The sequence below is a fragment of the Channa argus genome, chromosome 16 (genome assembly GCF_033026475.1).
Source record: "Channa argus isolate prfri chromosome 16, Channa argus male v1.0, whole genome shotgun sequence".
NCBI classification, from domain to species: Eukaryota; Metazoa; Chordata; class Actinopteri; order Anabantiformes; family Channidae; genus Channa; species Channa argus.
The window spans coordinates 7,554,902-7,572,476 of record NC_090212.1 but is presented as its reverse complement, the minus strand read 5'-3'; the positions used below and the strand labels follow the sequence as shown (position 1 = coordinate 7,572,476).

The following is a 17,575-nucleotide window of genomic DNA, read 5'->3' as shown; positions in this document are numbered from 1 at the left end:
GTTGTTTCAGTCGCTGGCACGTTTTCAAACAGCAAATGATAACAAATGGTGTCATAGAGCTCTAGAAACATATGTGTGGTTTTGTGATATGTTTACTGGCAAGCCACAGTTAAGTGAGTTGATACATTTTTGCCTGTGCATTGCCTGGTAGCAATCTATAGAGTATAATGTCTGGTTTTGCTTTTTCTGGAATTCTTTGGCTTTGTTGTCCAAAGTAAAAATTGTCCTGAAATTATTCATTGAGCCGGGTAACTGACTGTGTTTATTATGGACAGCATGGACCAACGTGAAGGTACTCATACGCTGTGTATTATGTAATAACACTCCAGGTTATCATTTTGAACATATTCTATCCTCCTACTTACTTCTCTTTTTGATGTTGAGCAGCTCCTGTTCAATTCTCAGACAGATGGACTGAGTCAGTTCCTTGGAGATTCTTTGGAAGGCATCAAAGTCCTCCACCTCATAAACATGAGTGTCTGCTGGGGGATTTGCAATGGCCTCCAGCTCAGACCTCACTGCATCCTTTACACCAACAGCAAATATCTCCACATCAATATTCCTAAGGGCAGTTGCTGCATCCCTAAAAGAATCTGATGACTTTCCATCTGTGATTAGGACCATAACGCGGGGAACATTTTGTCTTGCTCCACGGGTAGGAATAAAGATCTTCTCCTTGACATAAGTCATGGCCTTGCCAGTATTAGTGGAGCCTCCACGGTAGGGGAAGGTGCGGACTGCTTTGACAACAGCATTAATGTCATGGTGAGTGTTGAGGGCAAACTCAGTGTGTGGATCACGACTGTACTGGACCAAGCTAATCTGAACTTTGTTGGGTCCAATATCAAAGGAATTGACCAGAACCTCCAAGAAGGCACGGACTTTAGCAAAGTTTTGTAATCCAATACTGTATGAGCCATCAACCAGCAGGACCACATCAGCTTGCACATCAACTCCCAGAGAGCACTCTTAGAAAAACAAAGAAAGTCCTTGGTTACTTAAAGGCCTTATACAGGATGTCTTCCATTATACAAAAGCAGGTAACAAGTGAGAGATTATCAGTATATTTACCATATACAGTAAATAGACAAAGACACATGACCCATCACCTTACCTGTTGACACCTTGACAGGCTGGGTCTTTTCCATTGCCATGATCGGTTCACTGGGGCTAAGACCTTTGAGAGCATACAAGCTGATCTCATACTCAGTCTCAGGGGAAAGGTCACGGACATTGATGGATGTTTGTGTGGACCCTATGTACAGTTCTTGGCGTTTCATTCCAGCTAGCATTGGAATGAGGGTGAGCTTGTAGCCTGTGATATCACCCAGGGAGGCATCCCATGTAACTCTCATTGACTTTGATGCAATTTCTGTTACTTGCAGGTTAGAGGCTGGCTCCACCACTGAGAAAACAATCACAGGAAATCAAAAACATGTTAGGTTGGAAAACCTTTAGATGTATTATTACTAAGAATATCTCTAGAACCAATACTTTGGTATCAAGTCGATACTAAAATTTTGAAAACGGGACAGAATTTCTTTTCTAAGGCAGCAAAATACAGTGATGGAGGAATGTCCTAAAACCCGTAAATCAGTTAGAAGTTTTGAACTTCCAGTTCCCTCATCCTGAAGTCCATGGATTTTATTTTGTTTTTTTCTGAAGTGCCTCAAATTAGGTCTGTAATTATAACAAGTTCAAGAGATTTTAAAATTTTTCTTCGTCACAAAGGTCATTAGTAAATACCAAACTCACTTTATTTTTGAGCTTTTATATGTGGTATAAAGGATGGTTGCTAACAAGTAATTAGACTACTGAGGTTGTCAGGAACAATAAACATCGTCGTGAATAATCACATACATCATCACAAAAAAAAAAGGTTATTGTTTTTTTGGCACAGTATATTTTCTTTTCAATAACACTAATGACGTCTTAGTACGTCCCACTATTGTTGCTGAAATAGAATAAAAAATTTAAGGCTGAAATTCGTTTGGTACCGACTACCAAAAATCACAATGTTTGCTGAGCTGTGAGTTAACACTAACAACGCTTCCTGTTCGTGTCAAAACCCTGACACTCTATGTACATGTATTTTAAACACACTGAAAAACCATCATTTGACTTACTTTCCTCGCCGCTGACCAGATAGATGAGCTGGTCGTCAACACCAGAGCACACCTCTTTGATGATCTTTTTCTGTACCTCTTGGATCAGGTCAAAATTGGGAACATTGTACACATGTTTGTTGTAAGGTGGGGAGGCCATTTCCTTAAGCTCATCCTCATCTGCTCCCTTGATACCTAAAAGAAAAAATGTTCCAACAACATCAGCACATTTATTCGACTCCTGCCATTTTCAGAGCATTGTGTCTTTTAGAAAACAACTCTTAAATTTTACTAAGTCAAATATCTATCAAAATGAACAATCCGATGGAAATTAAATGGATTCCAAGAGCAGGCAGACTTTCAGACAGGAGAGCAAAACACTGAATAGTAAACCATACCCAGGACAAATATTTCCACTCCGATGTTCCTAAGTCTTTTAGCATACTCCTCCACTGGGTCCTGGGATTTTCCATCAGTGATAATCATGGCTACTTTTGGAAAAGCTTTCCTGGATCCAGCTGCTTCCGTGAAGATATTTTTCAGCAGGTAATCTATGGCATCACCTTTAAAATAGAAAAATATGTCTAAATGTATTTTAAATTTGTTTTTTCTTACACCATGTACCATCGCATTAAACAACTTTAAAGTAATGTTCAGACTTGCAGGGATTTCCAGATTTAAAGCATTACAAACAACCATGCAAAGCCATTACAGAAGAGTTTGCATCTTTTCATCTGTGTACCTCTGTCTTGAATAAGACTTTACCTGTCATAGTATTCCCTCCTTTGTACGGCAGGGAGTTGATGGCTTGGAGCAGGTCACCTCTTTTGGTGTACCGGGTAAGGGGGAACTCTGTGCGGGTATCTGTACTGTACTGAACCACAGCCACCCGAGTTTTGTCTTCACCAATGTCAAAGGCTCCTGCTAGGGCTCCAATGAAACTACGGATGTGTTTAAAGTTCTCTCTGCCCACACTCCAAGAGCCATCCACGAGAAAAACCAGATCTGCTAATGCACTGATCGAACATTCTGGAAAAAAAAAAAACAGTTTGGATTTTACATAGTGGTTATTAAAAGGTGTAAAAACTTTATGGCTTACATTTTCAAGCCAGAAATAGCCAATAAAGTATGGCAGAAAAAAGGTTTAGTCATGTAGGAATATTTTTATAATATTTTTCTATGATTAAAAGACATGCATCCTAACGTCAAAAAAAAATATCAACCAGTGCCAAACAGCAGCCTGGTAAAGGTATTGAAGCAGACAGAGAAAAAAATATTTGGCTTTTTAGACTAAACCTTCAGCAGAAGTAGTTCCACTAGCAATGTTCAGTTTTATATTTCCAAATCCTGTGGAAATTTCAGTCAAAGATGAAATTCTCTGGAACACATTCTCTGGGTGTTCAGTAAGGAGATGACATTTCATTAAGAGCTCTTAACTGCTAAAGGACATCACTTACTTCTAGGAGGCACAACCCCCTGCTCTCCTTCTAGTCCATGACACATAACATAACCATTGTGTCCTAGCTTCCAGCCTTCCTTTCTGTTCCTGTTAAAATGCCAACTGGTTTCAATTAAAAGAACCACTATTTGCCTTCCTAGTCACTGTCAGAATCCTGACTGCTTTCCTTTTGACAACCCCAAGAGAAGACAAAATGTATGCCTGATTCAATTATTCCATGGGGAAAAAAATATGACAGTCATGAGGGGAAAAAGTATCTTTAAAAAGTGGAAACTCTGCCCCATTCAGGTTTTGGTTGAGTCTGTAGTAAATATACTCACTGATTGCATCTGACTGTGGCCTCCTGACTGGTCCACTGGTGTTACTGGACTGGACTGAAAGACAGCAAACACTTGGTGAGTTAGCACCAAACATTGCCTGTCTCTGTCCACTTTTCACAGCGGAAAAAGGCGAGCAAACCATAAAAGCTTGTCTAAAGGATAAATACCACAGGTACACAAACACATATCTTTATGGTGCATTAGCTATGAAGAGCGAGAAAGAGAATATTCATTAAACAGATGTGATTTTTCCCTTCTTTCCTGCATCTCATGTGAAAATGCTGTATGGAAAAAAAGTTATACTTTTACCAAAGGTCCCTAGCAATGGCAGTTTTTCCAGAACTATCTCGGAATAGCAGCTTTTGGGCTTACACTCTAGTAGTATTAACACTATACACTATAATAAAAATGATTTCAAATGATTTTTAAAAACAGTGTAAAAGAACCCTTACTGGTCAGTTGGCCAAAGATGGGAATGCTCTCTTCCGACCCATAATAGGAGTTTATGGACACTGAGTAGTCCGTGTCAGGGGTCAGGTTAGTGATTGAGGTCGTAGTGGATTGTGCATTGAGGGTAAAATCTCGAGAAGGTTCATCTAGGAGTGGAAATGAAGGAGTAAAACAACTGATGAGGTGAACTATACTGCTGGGTTTGGTCACGGACATAAAAGCTGACTTCATACTGACCTGCATCTGATATAACTTGTATTCTGAAGCCCTCTATTGCTGAAGAGGGTCTTGTCCATGACATTTCCACTGTGTTCTCATTTAGAATTTTAAATTTCAAGTCAGAGGGAGGTTCCACTGCAAACAAGAGATGCAATAGTGTTAAATTTTAAGAATTACAAGGGTTTGTATGTATATAATATTTATGATCAAACCAAAGTATGAAATGTTTTAGGCATTCACAATAATCCCAACAACAAACACTTCATGAGTGAAGTGGCTTTGTTTGTTTGTTGGGGACAAAGACAGAGCACTGACATCTATTTGTGAGGTTGACAAGTAACAATGTGACAACATTGAAAAAGTGTGAGAAGCCATTTCGGAGCAAAATGGCATTTGTTTGAGTTGCACAACCAAGATGGCCAACAACTCAAGCACTGGCATACGCAACATATGCACTCTACCAAAGTGCAAACACTGAGTGAACCATCCACAACATGCTGTGTGCAGTCATTACAACGCATGCCTCAACCACATACTAAATGGCTTTTATGGTGGAGCTGATCTCAGCATTACAAAAACACAACAATGGTTTCATTTTCTAGTTACTGATTATACAATGGAATCAAGGTTGCCATATAGTTGCTGACATAACTCTTGACAAAACTGAACACCATATGTTCTATATACATTGTATATAAACATATTTTAAAGACGATAAGTGCTTCATTTGTGTATTTGGTTAAGCCTGTCTACACAAGCAAGTGGCACACATCCATTGCAAACCTTTAAAAAGAATACACAATTTGTCACTAGAGACTCTTGTGTACTTTTTCATTGACAGCAAAATGCATAAGAAGGCATGAGAGCACAAGATTACTTCAGACACTCAAAAGACTTCAGATGTACTGTGAAAGAAGAAGTGTGTACATTAAAAAATACAGGAAAACATATACAATTTGACAAGACCACACATTTTTACACTGAGCTGACTTGATCACAGTGTCATGCATCATGTACATGAGAAAGTTGTTTGGCTCAACAACTTTGATTGACTGAACGGTAGTTTCCATGTACAGTTGGGACCACACAGACAGAAATGACAAACATATTTTAAAATGATATTCTTTTTACAGCTTTTAAGCCAGATAGTAGGTACAGAAGGAGGTGTGCTAACATTTAGTGCATAAAGTTTGTAATTTACATGCATTAAAGTTTCATCAGCAGCTAAAAAAAAACAAAATGCAAGCATTTCAAAAATTGAATGTGAAAAGTGCAAAATTTCCATTTTTATCATCCCAGAACTATATAGTAAACTTTAAGTTCTCTTCATTTCATAATTAGTAATTAAACAAAATTCTTAATATCACATGCAACTGTGCTCAAAATGTTAGGTTATAAATACTAAAATAGCATTTCCAAAGATGCTTCAGTGACAAAAAGAAGAAGTGAATATTGGTAGAGAAGAAACAATTAAAGAAATATGTGAGTAAATTACGGATGTTAATGACATTAGCAGGATGTTATTTGGCTTAGTGGCTTGAAGTGGTTGGCCACTAATGACCACAGTGCTATTGTAGCAGTCCGTGCAGAAGACTGTAAGTTATCGTTAAAGATCTTTGACACATGGGTGCATGCTGTGAATTAGAAGTAGAGTAACATGGGAGGCAAGAATATCATTGTAAAATACACTTTGGAGGAGGAAGCCATAGCTTGGGACACACTGAATGCACAGGCAGATGACAAAAAGGAACCCATCAAATATTTTAAAACTGGGATTGGAGGATCACCAACCTGGCATATCAACCCAAGGAGTCCCGATGGACCGTGTTCCCCCTGATTTCTCCGTGAGAACTCATCTCCAACAACAAATGGTAAGGTCTATGGAAGTGTGTGTGTATGTAGGAGGTTTGTGTATGTGTAGGCATAGATGAGTGGAGAGGGGGTAGTATGTAACAAAGGAATGGTGGAATGGCAAAATCTGAAGAAAGAGGCAGGTCTTTCCCTGCAATTCCCTCCACTCCCACATTTGTCCACGGCAAAATGTTGCGTTAGTATGTTATTTCAATTTGTTACAGTTACTTTGACCATACTCAATGGCATTCTGGTATGAAATTTTACTTAAGAAATGAAGTTGGTTTCTCAAAAAAAAAAAAAATTAATTAATAAAAAGGATAAACATCTCTGGTGTGTTATTTGGATCTTGTGGCTGCTCTTGTTATATATCTCGTCAATTCCTCCTAAAGGACATTTCTGGCTCCCAGGGGCCAGAGTCTGGCTACTGTTCTGTCGGTAACCCCGGTCTCCAGCCCACCAGCTATCCTGGCCTGAGCTACAGCCAGGATGAGAGACCAAGAAGAGGAGGAAAGAACACTGACTCTCCCAAAGAGGCAGGACAGATGCCAATGTAATTCCACAACATGTGCTGACATTAAACATTACTGCATATTAACTTTCCATATGTATTGCAACTCAGCATTTTTGCGAATGCCCGCAAAGAAGCCTGAGAAAGGCTCTTTGTCTTTGTGCTGTCTGAGGATTAATTTGCTGTTCTCGTATTTCATCTTTCCATTCCGTTAGTGGAGATATGTGAGAGTAGACATTAGAACCCCCTCACCCAGCCAGAGAACTTTGAAAGGGAAAAAATCTGAAGGTTTCCATACCATATTTTCATATGTAATTACTCCTCCATCAATAGTTGTGACAGATTGTTAACGACATGTAATCGCTGCTACAACTGAAATATACACAAAGTTATTTAAGTATAGCACTTAAATATCCTTTTGAAACATTTAAGCATTTTTCTTGATTGATTACTCTGTATAATGCAACACGGGAACCGGTACAATTTATTTATATTTTTTTAATTATTAAATAACACCACTTCTACTTCTTGATGTTTAATATTTGATTTAACACATATTTGCACCATTGGTTTAAAAGGCTATTTACTTACTGCTGCAACCACTGCAAAAATCAATGCAGAGATTTACAGGTTTAGTACAATTTTAGCATAATCACAATAACTAGGTTTCAATGGGTGATGTCAATCCCAAGCATTTGAAAGTCTTTCATTTTTTGATTTGGAGAAACTGCAACAGCCCTGCCAAAGCCTTTATAGGAAGACATTGAACCATGAAATGACTCTATGTTCTATGTGTCCTGCTGTTTAATGAATTAATTAGAAATTGTAAATTAAATAAACTTTGGTTTGGCTGCTTGGTCCTATTTGCCAAATCCCAATGAGAAAATTGGTCGTTAAGTATTGGTTTAAACCATCTAAATTACAGCCTTAATGCAAGTAAAGGGGATCTGGATTTGAAATTGAGATCAAAGCCTATAATGAGTCTTGAAAGACAAATCTGACAAAACACACTACAGATGAGGGCATGAAAGTATGACAGTCATTCAGGAATCAGTAATTCTAAAAGTCAAATAGCATACACATGAAATAAGAATCTCTTTATTCATTTTTTTTTCAATACAAAGTGCAGTTTTTCCATACAATGGCTGTAAGACATGAAAGACTAATCCCTAAAATATGAGTAGCAACTGGAGATACTATGTGAGAGGAGAAGGAGGAGTTAAAAAGGCAGAAAGGATAGGATATGTGAGTGGACTGAGGCCAGGTGGTTTCATTTACCTTGAGCATCTATGGAGGATAACAGGGCTGCAAGGAAGGCAGCCGTGGCCAGTGACAGCCCTAGCTTCATGTTTGCCCCTAAAGGGTCAGCAACACATCAATCAGTCTGAAGACAAAGGGAGAAAATGTGTTTAATCTGCAGATCAATAACACTACTCACTTTGCCAGTGTGGTGTGACAAGGCACCACAGAAATAAATTTCACAAAATACATTACAGATGTTAGTTTGTCTTTATACACAATGCAACCCCCTGTCTGCCTGTCTGAATCTTCAACTGAATTGTTTTAAAATCCAAACGGATAGCTCTCATTATTTAATAACTGCTTTCCATAATGTTGAAAAAAGCTCCATCTAGACTTCCAAGTGCCACACCTTGGCACACACAGCTGCCTCCAGGTGACGCCCACACCCTGAGGTAGGCACTTATAGTATTGACTGACATACTGCGGGTATTCAGTAATAAAAGACTGAAAACCCATTTTAAACACGCTCCTGTGGTTTGATTATCATATGAATAATCTGGAAAGCCATGCTTTCTGGTTGCCTTGATCTTTTTGCTGGCTTGCTCTGCAGTTTACTGGAGTCTATAATTCCCTCAGTCTATTCCTACATGGAATATAATCAAAATATATAATGTAATGTAATCAAAAATTTGGTCGGGGATAACATAGGTATCTCAAAACTTGAAATTGTACCTCTAACAACTCCGATTATTTATTTCTGGACACTTGTGTACATGAATGAATAGGACGCAATGGCTTTTACATAGACTCATTCAAACACATTGATAATTCCACAATCATTAGTTCTGATAATTTCGTGTGCGGGGTTTTATCTTTCACCGTAGTATCAACAAACCCCATTTACCTTATAAACTCAGCTGATACTTTTACTACAGACTGTGCGCCCCTCCTGGTGCACAAGCAAGAAAACTACAGCTTCAGCGGCCACAATTACTCTTCTGGCCCTTCGGACACAAGAAGCTTAGTTAATCAAATTCACGAAATTAGAATCGGGCCCAAAGCACAAATCCTTGTCCTGGGCCGCTACTGAACAATGCGTGACTGTGCCTCACGATCACTGTGCTTAAATCTAGCTGAGACCAACGTTAGTATGTTTTTAATAATAGTTTAACTTTATTTATCTTAAAGTACGCATGCGATACAAACATGTAATAAAGTCAATCAGCTCTACATCACAACACTGCAAAACGAATGGGAAATTGATATTCTACACATTTTGCGGAATAGCAATATATATTTATATTCCTAAAATGCAAAAGTAAGTCATTTGCAAAAACAAAACAAAAATAATGAATGAATAAAATATTTTAGCTTACTCACCTATAAAAGCCCCCCAAAATTAACCGAGCAAAGTCAGAGCAGAGCAGCCTGCTTTAAGTCTCCCCCTGTAGAAAGTGAGAACTTTCAGAAGCTGCGGGCAGACCCCTCTCTCCTCTTTGTGGCTGCTGGAAGCTCCGCCAGCAGATGTCCAAGAAGGAAAAGCCTCTTTCCAAGTGGGAAGAATCTTTCCACCATCGGCTACTTAATAGGGGGGCAGTTCCAAACTCTCAATTTACCATCATTTGCGCGTCTTACGAAACCCCTGCCTTGTCAGTTGATGTATGTCCCCCGCCAAGAGCGATCCAATGCTTGGAAATTACTTTTTTTCACGCATTCCTTTGGTCTGGGGATTTAATGAGTTTCCAGTACTAATATGACTTCACAGCAGGGGCCTCGTTGGCCAGACATCACTGTGGGGGAGTGGTTTATATGGGCAAAAGACAACCTTAACCAACTTATTTACATACATGTCAAATGAAATAAAAATTACAATTGTAGCTTTGTAAATTTCTCTATCTTTTACAGTGGCAATTACCTCATGATTTTTTCTTTATACGAAACGTGCGTAATCAAATTTGCAAGTCGCTATTAATTTATTTATAACAAGGGTATTAAGCACATCTGATCTGTTACTAATGGTGAAGTATTTCAGCATTTCTTTCCCTTACTACAACTGTGGTGGTCGTCCTGACTAATTGGGTTTTGGTGCCCTCTAGTGTTCTAAATAAAAATCCACACTATCCATACTGTATGTAGAAAAATAATTTTGATTTAGAAAATTGCAGCTTCCTACTACACTCTCGTTTTGAGTAATACATGAGACAGGGGTCTTTATATTTTCCTGAAATATGAAAATTCGATATAAACCTTGTAGCAGACTTTACCAACATCTATAGTACAGATGGAGTCAGGTGAAGAAAGATGCACATTCATATTTGCAGCTCATGATTTGTACAATGAATAAATAGTCCTTTTAAATATTAAACACAAACTTTCCTAGATTAGAAATCTGCACAACAGAGAGTTAATGAATTACGTGCAGCTTCTGCATGAGTTTTTCAGAAGGCAAAATGAGCACTGCAGCATCAAACAGCTCATGCACAACACATCCACTCCCCATACAGAGATCAGACATGTATTACTGATTTGACTGTCGTACAGTACAGGGTAATTACCCTGACTTCAAACAATATTTGATGACTCACTGTCAAATTACAGTTATTTTCAGTCACTTTCAGGAGAACACTAGGGTCAAGTCCCTGGTATGAAACGTGTTCTATCCAATAAGTCAGCCTGACTCATCAAATCTCAGACAAATGCTGACACACCAAACACAGTGTGTCTCTGTAGAGTAGAGTCCTTTGACACACCCATTAGATGGATGGGTATTCTATTATTCTCCTTTCTAAAGAGCAAAGACTGAAGACATATAATTATTTAAATAATACACTGATATTTAGGACTGTGTTTCTATTTCTGCATTAAATAAAATTTTATTTTGATTAAAAATAATAATTACCATAAATTAACATATTTCCAGGTGGATTCAGGTTGGATAAATAATTTTTTTTTTCTTTAGGGACACGAAAATAAATATAAGTATAGAGACTTTTAGAATTTTTACTAGGGCACAAATCTATTTACAAAAGGACACAGTTGTTCATAGATCTTGCCTCTCAAGTTTGTTCTCATAGTTCACCTGATTGAAGATTAACTGATTAATTTCAAAATGTATTACATTTCCTTATGAGGGAGTATGAAAAACCATAGAGGGTTTGAGGTCCGGCACCCACAAGTCTCACAAATCCTGTGGTATATAGATATATAATGTAAAGTGGTTAATTTTCAAACTAAGCTACTTTAACTATCACATCTCAGCTTCTGTAAAACTTATTTGACTTTTTATGTTTTCAGATGTTGAACATTTGATGTGTCCACCGCTCTCTCCTCACAGATTAAAACTCCACCTGAAACATTGTTTTTCCTTCATAGTATTAACAATTTGATGACAGACTCTGCCGGTCATGCTGCCTGTGAAAATCTGCCAAAGTTTTAAGTATGGAAAAAAACAAAAAGCAACAAACACTTGGAAGTCTTTCCTTGTTTCAAAACGATTGATGCAATGCAAATAGCGATATCTGCTGTGTATCTGCGTATTGCAAGGATGAGTCAAACGCAGAAAAAGTTTAAATAAAGGCTAACTCACTGCAGACTGTGATAATTATATTGGATTAACCGTCAATGCATGCATGACCAAAACCTAGCTGTTATACAGTCTGCGTTTGCTGTCAGAGTCACATGTACAAATGACCTTGTTTAGCTACAATTCAACTTCTCTGACGCAAACTTTAATGGCTTTATCTCTGAAGTTTATATATCAGTTTCCTCAAAAACACTAACCATTAACTCGCTAACTTCTTCTTCTTCTTTTCCTTTCGGCTGTTCCCTTTCAGGGGTCGCCACAGCAAATCATGTGCCTCCATCTAAACATTAACTTGCTAACTAATCTCGCAAATGTGTGTAAGTATTGCACAATACATAATAACATATCAACACCAGTTTAATGACAAAACAGGAGCATCTTAAACTAAATCATTTTTAGTGATTTTTGTCCTTTTGTAGTACATTTTAAAATAACGTTACTTACCCATAATGTGCAGACAGTAGCAACCCTTCTGGTTACCCCACCCCGAACAGGTGAGGTGTGATAGCATAGCATTTTTATTACTATTATTATTGTTGTAATATTTTACAGTATGGGAAACTTGCCTCGCAATTTGTGGTAGTGGTACAGTAGCAGCTCAGGTTGTACCAATGGTAACAAATGACATCATTATAGTGAGCTAATTCTTTAATTGCACCCTGCAAACCTTATAAAAACCCATCAAATTTCAAATTAAAGCAATTTGCTACTAAATAAATCCATAACACCACTTTATAACAGAAGATGAAGTGAAGCAAGGGGGGAAAAAAACAATTGTCACACTTTTGAAGTGCATATCCTTTGGTCAACATTAAAGAACACAACATAAATAAACATTTAAACTCTGAAACTTTACTAAGCCTCAGACAGTATCCAGCGTTTTGTAATCAAGCATTCTGGATATAATTATATAGGATAATGTTTGTATCATTAATAAGCATTCGATTATAAGACTATTTTCAATCATTTAAAAAAGATGCCTTTTGACTGGCTCCATCCGTTTATACACCCAGTCACAGCTCAAACAGTTTTGGTATTACTTCTTCAAGCATAAAATACTTTGTTGAACCTTAATGTATTTCATAACTGCCAGCACAGAAGCGAGGATTATCTCACATTCAAGTTAAGCTCAACAACCTTAAGAGGTAAGTCAATGGAGTCTATATTACTTTCATCAGCAGGACATATAACATTAATAATATAGACCAAAACTTCAAAATACATACATCCTTCAACAATTAAGAAATGCTAAAACAAACACAGATACGTTGATAATGTATAGATAAATAGAAATAAAACAAATTTTGAATAGCTGACCTGAAGCTATAAGTTGACACAGTAACATGTATGTGTCAAACACACACACAGCTGTTGATAGAACACTTAAAAGACGCTGCTTTAACACAAACAAAGGAGATGTTTACAGAGCCCAGTGTATTCATGGTAAATGCAGTAAGGAGTCCAGTATGGACCCTGTAGGATCACCCATGCATGCAAAGACTGGCAAATGCAAAACAAAAGCTGTTTAACTTGGAATGTCTGCGCTGTTGTTGCGTGTGTCATATTTATGGTGGATGATGAGCAGGACTACACCCAGGAAGAAGCAGATGGAGCCCACGGTGATGTACGCGATGCCCAGGAAGGGGTTCTTCCCACCCATCCAGGAGATAGTACTCAGAATCATCCGCTTGCGACCATCAAAGCTCAGCACAGGGTAATCTGATTACATATGGTTAAGGAAAATGACTGGAGCTTCTAGACAGAGAGAAAAGTACTGTTTACAATAATGCACGAGTCATCTACACAGTATTAATATAACCTGAATAATATAATCTGAATGATTTTTAATAATGAAAACTTAAATAAACCAGTTTTTTCCCCCAGTGGTAGTGTATGACCACAGTAAGTATAAATAAAAACTTGGTTTGGTCTGGATAAGCATCAGGTTGAAATCAAATACAATAAGCAGTGTTTCACAGTAACGATCAAATCTTTGTGTTAAGTTGTGCTAAGTTAGTGCGCCATCTTATAAGTCCATGATTTCTTTGCGTAAAAACTAAATAGAAATCCTCTGATCGTAGCAGCCTTTAGTATTATGAAAATAAATCAGAGGAACAACATCATAACTTTTTTTCATCGGCCATTAATAAACAAAAATGAAGCCAAAAAGAACGAAAACATGTGGGCCTTACTATAAGTACCTCCCATGGTTCAATAGTTTATACTTTAGATTCACCATTAGCAGCAGTAACTTAAATCATTCCATGTACCAGTCTCTCAAATTGTTGTGGAGGAAGTTTGGCCCATTCTTCTTTACAACATTGCCTCAGTTAATTGAGGTTTAGGGGCATTCGCTTGCACAGCTCTCTTAAGGTCCTGCCACATGATTTTCATTGGATTGAGTTCTGGGCTTTGAGTAGGCCATTTCAAAACCTTAAATTTTATTTTTCAGCCATTCTGATGTATATTTACAAGTGTTTCAGATCATTGTCTTGTTGCATGACCAAGCTTTAGCTTTTGGCTGGATCGACTTACATTTGCCTATAAAATACTCAGAGAGGAATTCTGTCCATAGGACATTATACCAGAGTTCTTGTGGTTTGTTCAGATTCATTTTTGTGAACATCTGTAATGCTTTCATGTTCTTTTTAGACAGAGGAGGCTTTATCCTGAGAACCCCTTCAAACAAACCTACTTGTTTTTGTCAGTCTTCTTCTAATTGTGCTGTCATAGACTTTTACGTGCTCAGTGATAGAATGCTGAACTCCAAAATCATTTGGAAATGGTCTTCAATGCTTATCAGATTAATGTGCAGCAACAATTGCTTCTACATTGTGTATGTCTTTCCCTCTTAACCTTGACAAACATCTGAATGCTCCAGACCAATAAACCAATGCTCCAGACCAATAAACTGCCAAAACCTCTGCTTTTATAAAAGTCCGCAGACCAGCCAATGATCAATTAATCAAGAGATGAAGATTAGCAGCACTTGGCTGTAATATTCCCTCTTACATTCTATAGAAGCAGTGAGGGAGTACTTACTATTGCACACATTTTTTTTTCCTTTGTGGAATTATTTTCAATACATAATGGCACGTTGAAAAGAGTTTTACGTTCCCGTTTGTCTGAGGTAGTATTTTCCGAAGACTAAAAGCAGCTACAATCAGATGATTAGTACTATGTTTTTACACGAAACAACACAGAAATTTATAGAGGTGATAATTAAGTTTTGCACGTCTCAATAGACAGGATTTCTGACATTATAATCAATCTATCCCACTAATGATCTTAAGAAGCTTAAAGTGATTAAAGTGAAAAGTCATTCTAGACAGCTCTACATTCTGAAAGTAACTTAGTATTGATTGTACAGTAGAATTTCCACTCAGAAATAGCTTTAAAAAGGATACTGTAAGTGATATTCAAGACATAGTTGCCACTGGGTAGAGTTGGAGTTGTGCTAGACTTCTTCTGGATGATGCGGTAGAGCTTGCGAAAGGTGGGCAACGCAGCCGTGCGCATCCACACAATGAAGTCCTCATTAATAAAGCCATTGTTCTCAGAATCTGAGGGGTCCAACTCATACACTGGCATCCTCCAGTTCAGTGGCTTTGTTGTTCCTGAGGAAAAGACAAAAGAAAATTTCATAAAAAAGTAGACAAAACCAAGCTAGTCCTTGAAAGTTATATGTTTATGCATTTAAAATATCATGTTCACAGCAGACATAATTCACCTTGGAAGGCCACACTAAGGTTGGTGCTTCCACTAGGATTTCTGAACTTCACGTGCTTGTCTGTCCACCAAGCGATGCCCCTCTTAACAAGAGGAATAGTTCTGGTGCCATTGATATCAATATAATACAGCTCCAAAGTGTCTGGAACCGAGAAAAATGTTGTTAAAATATTCCTTAATACTATAACATTTTTCACATGGAGTAAAAGCTGCAAATGAGATGGACCTCAGCAGTGACAGACTTCTGCTATAAACTGAACATTCTGGGGAATGAACAGATACATTACCATTAAAAAGGCTGTTAGCTATGGCCCCACATGGAGCTATTGGCAGGCCATCAGCTGTACGGTATGGTTCACATTCCTTACTGGGGTTCTGTATATAGCAGTATAGCAGTGTTAAAACTGATACAGATGGGAATTTTAATGAAATCTCTGCATTTCAAAACAGTCCAAAACTTAGAAGATTATACCGTCAAAGAAGATTGATCTCCATTCAACTGGCTGTCATCCCTGGACTTCACATAGCGTCTATGGTTCTGATAGAAGTTTGATAAGCCATAGTACATAAAGACATTCCCCTGCAAGAGAAGAGAGATCATATGTGAATCAATGGTGATAAAGGTTTCAAACAAACCTGGGCCTTTCTTTGGCCTCAAAATAGATCTTAATGGAGGGTAGTGCTTGACTTTTTACCGCACAAGCAACACTATCAATATTTGAGCTGAAGGCATGCATTATTAATAGGGCCTGCATACTGTAAGCTGGTGCAGGTCATCAACTCACCTCGAATGGCTGCTCCAGTGTAAATTCTACAGAGCAGAGACATGGTGTTGTGCTGTTCCAGCTAACGTTCTTGGCACAGCCGTAGCATGGACTGTTACTTTCTACCCCAGTGTAATCAATCTGAAAATGAGGGGTCAGTTAGTATTAAAAAAAGCAAATTATGTTAAGTTAATCTAGGCAAAATACATGCATACATCTGGTTTAATACTCTTCCATTCTCATACAGACACAATTGAAGTTTATTTAGTACAAGTAAATAAAAGTGATTTAATGTGATACACCTTTCATGGAAAATATTATATTCTGGTTTTGCTGCAAGTCATTGGTGTTGATTAGGTTTTTTTTATTTCAAACAATCGTCTAACCGGATTATTGTAAAAAATACCAGAAACACTTGTCAGTTAAAGGCAATACACTTCAACACCCCCACTGACCACAGCCTCTGCAAATTAAGTTAAATTCCAATCTTCTTTAAGAAAAAACGTTTACAATAAACATTTGTTTACGCTAGTGTTATAGTAGTCTGCATTGGTTTTAGCTAAGTTAGCTGCATTAACTGAAAGCTAAGTTTCAGGATTTGATGAAGTCCTTGATGGGATAATTTCATCAGGACAAAGCCTAACAGAAATCGATTTCGGAAAATATAACAATGAAAACAGCCTTTCGCGAAGTTAGCATCCAATTAATCCAAGTCTCGTAACTTACTTATTTCAACAGGTTTAGTGTAACTGTTAGCTACGAGAATTAGCTTCGCCTCTAATTATTATTTAGTTCACGTTAATAGTAGTCACTTTAAAGACATGAAGACATATGAAGACTGTTACTGTACCTCAAACTCTTTGATGTTATTTGATGTGACATACAGGCCGATGCCGATGGGGATGAAGATGAGACCAATAACGAAGAAAGCTGGCAACACGGTGCCTGCAGTCAGGATGGGCTGCCAGGCTGGTAGTCGCTGCTGTTTGAACGCTGTGTTGTCCGGTTTTTTACTTTTTACAACCCCGGCTCCGCCGTGAGTCGAAGCGCCCGAGTGGTGGCCGTCTTCTTCCTTAGCGTTGTAGCTTGACGCCATCATAGCTGCCCTGTCCTTCGAGCAAAATAATCCACTTTAGTCGACAACCGGAACTTCCTTGTTAATCCCACGCCGTAAAGAAGATATAAAGCGTCAGGACAAATGGCAAAACTGGATACGGAAAGAAATATACCCTCTCGGTGAATCCAATTCCGTAACTTACTGCAGGTTTCACTACTGATTATATTTTTCCTGGTAATATCATCTCCGAGGAAGAACCCGGAAGCTGTTGAGCCAATGGGATTG

General features: G+C 38.0%; 2 protein-coding genes across 4 annotated transcripts in view; both read right to left on the bottom strand.

Moving 5' to 3' along the window:
- col12a1a (collagen, type XII, alpha 1a) overlaps nucleotides 1-9,744 on the bottom strand; it is a 51,730-nt gene extending 41,986 nt beyond the window's left edge. For 2 of the 3 annotated variants that reach the window (XM_067479356.1, XM_067479357.1), the window contains exons 1-10: nucleotides 9,538-9,742; nucleotides 8,194-8,299; nucleotides 4,572-4,688; nucleotides 4,337-4,480; nucleotides 3,885-3,938; nucleotides 2,871-3,134; nucleotides 2,504-2,668; nucleotides 2,127-2,300; nucleotides 1,115-1,405; nucleotides 366-968 (exon numbers count right to left, since the gene is read on the bottom strand). In XM_067479356.1, coding sequence (XP_067335457.1) covers nucleotides 366-968; nucleotides 1,115-1,405; nucleotides 2,127-2,300; nucleotides 2,504-2,668; nucleotides 2,871-3,134; nucleotides 3,885-3,938; nucleotides 4,337-4,480; nucleotides 4,572-4,688; nucleotides 8,194-8,263 — 1,882 coding nt within the window. In that variant the 5' untranslated portion in view covers nucleotides 8,264-8,299; nucleotides 9,538-9,742. Of the gene's footprint in view, nucleotides 1-365; nucleotides 969-1,114; nucleotides 1,406-2,126; nucleotides 2,301-2,503; nucleotides 2,669-2,870; nucleotides 3,135-3,884; nucleotides 3,939-4,336; nucleotides 4,481-4,571; nucleotides 4,689-8,193; nucleotides 8,300-9,537 lie in introns of all 3 variants that reach the window. The other variant, XM_067479358.1, reaches the window with a different exon arrangement.
- Nucleotides 9,745-12,079: 2,335 nt separating this feature from the next.
- LOC137101399 (cell cycle control protein 50A-like) lies at nucleotides 12,080-17,562 on the bottom strand. The gene is made up of 7 exons (XM_067479797.1): nucleotides 17,084-17,562; nucleotides 16,255-16,374; nucleotides 15,942-16,049; nucleotides 15,757-15,844; nucleotides 15,471-15,611; nucleotides 15,148-15,357; nucleotides 12,080-13,459 (listed from the first exon to the last, which is right to left on the bottom strand). Exons 1-7 carry the CDS (start codon nucleotides 17,330-17,332, stop codon nucleotides 13,266-13,268), a joined length of 1,110 nt encoding a protein of 369 aa, XP_067335898.1. The 5' UTR covers nucleotides 17,333-17,562; the 3' UTR covers nucleotides 12,080-13,265.
- Between the last annotated feature and the right edge of the window lie 13 nt (nucleotides 17,563-17,575).

Excerpts from the sequence above, each read along its gene's own strand:
- LOC137101399 (XM_067479797.1), bottom strand. The coding sequence starts at position 17,332 with ATGATGGCGTCAAGCTACAACGCTAAGGAAGAAGACGGCCACCACTCG. Across the intron at positions 15,845-15,941 it reads GAGATCAATCTTCTTTGACG|AACCCCAGTAAGGAATGTGA; the intron begins GTATAATCTTCT and ends TGCTATATACAG. Across the intron at positions 15,358-15,470 it reads CCTTAGTGTGGCCTTCCAAG|GAACAACAAAGCCACTGAAC; the intron begins GTGAATTATGTC and ends TCTTTTCCTCAG.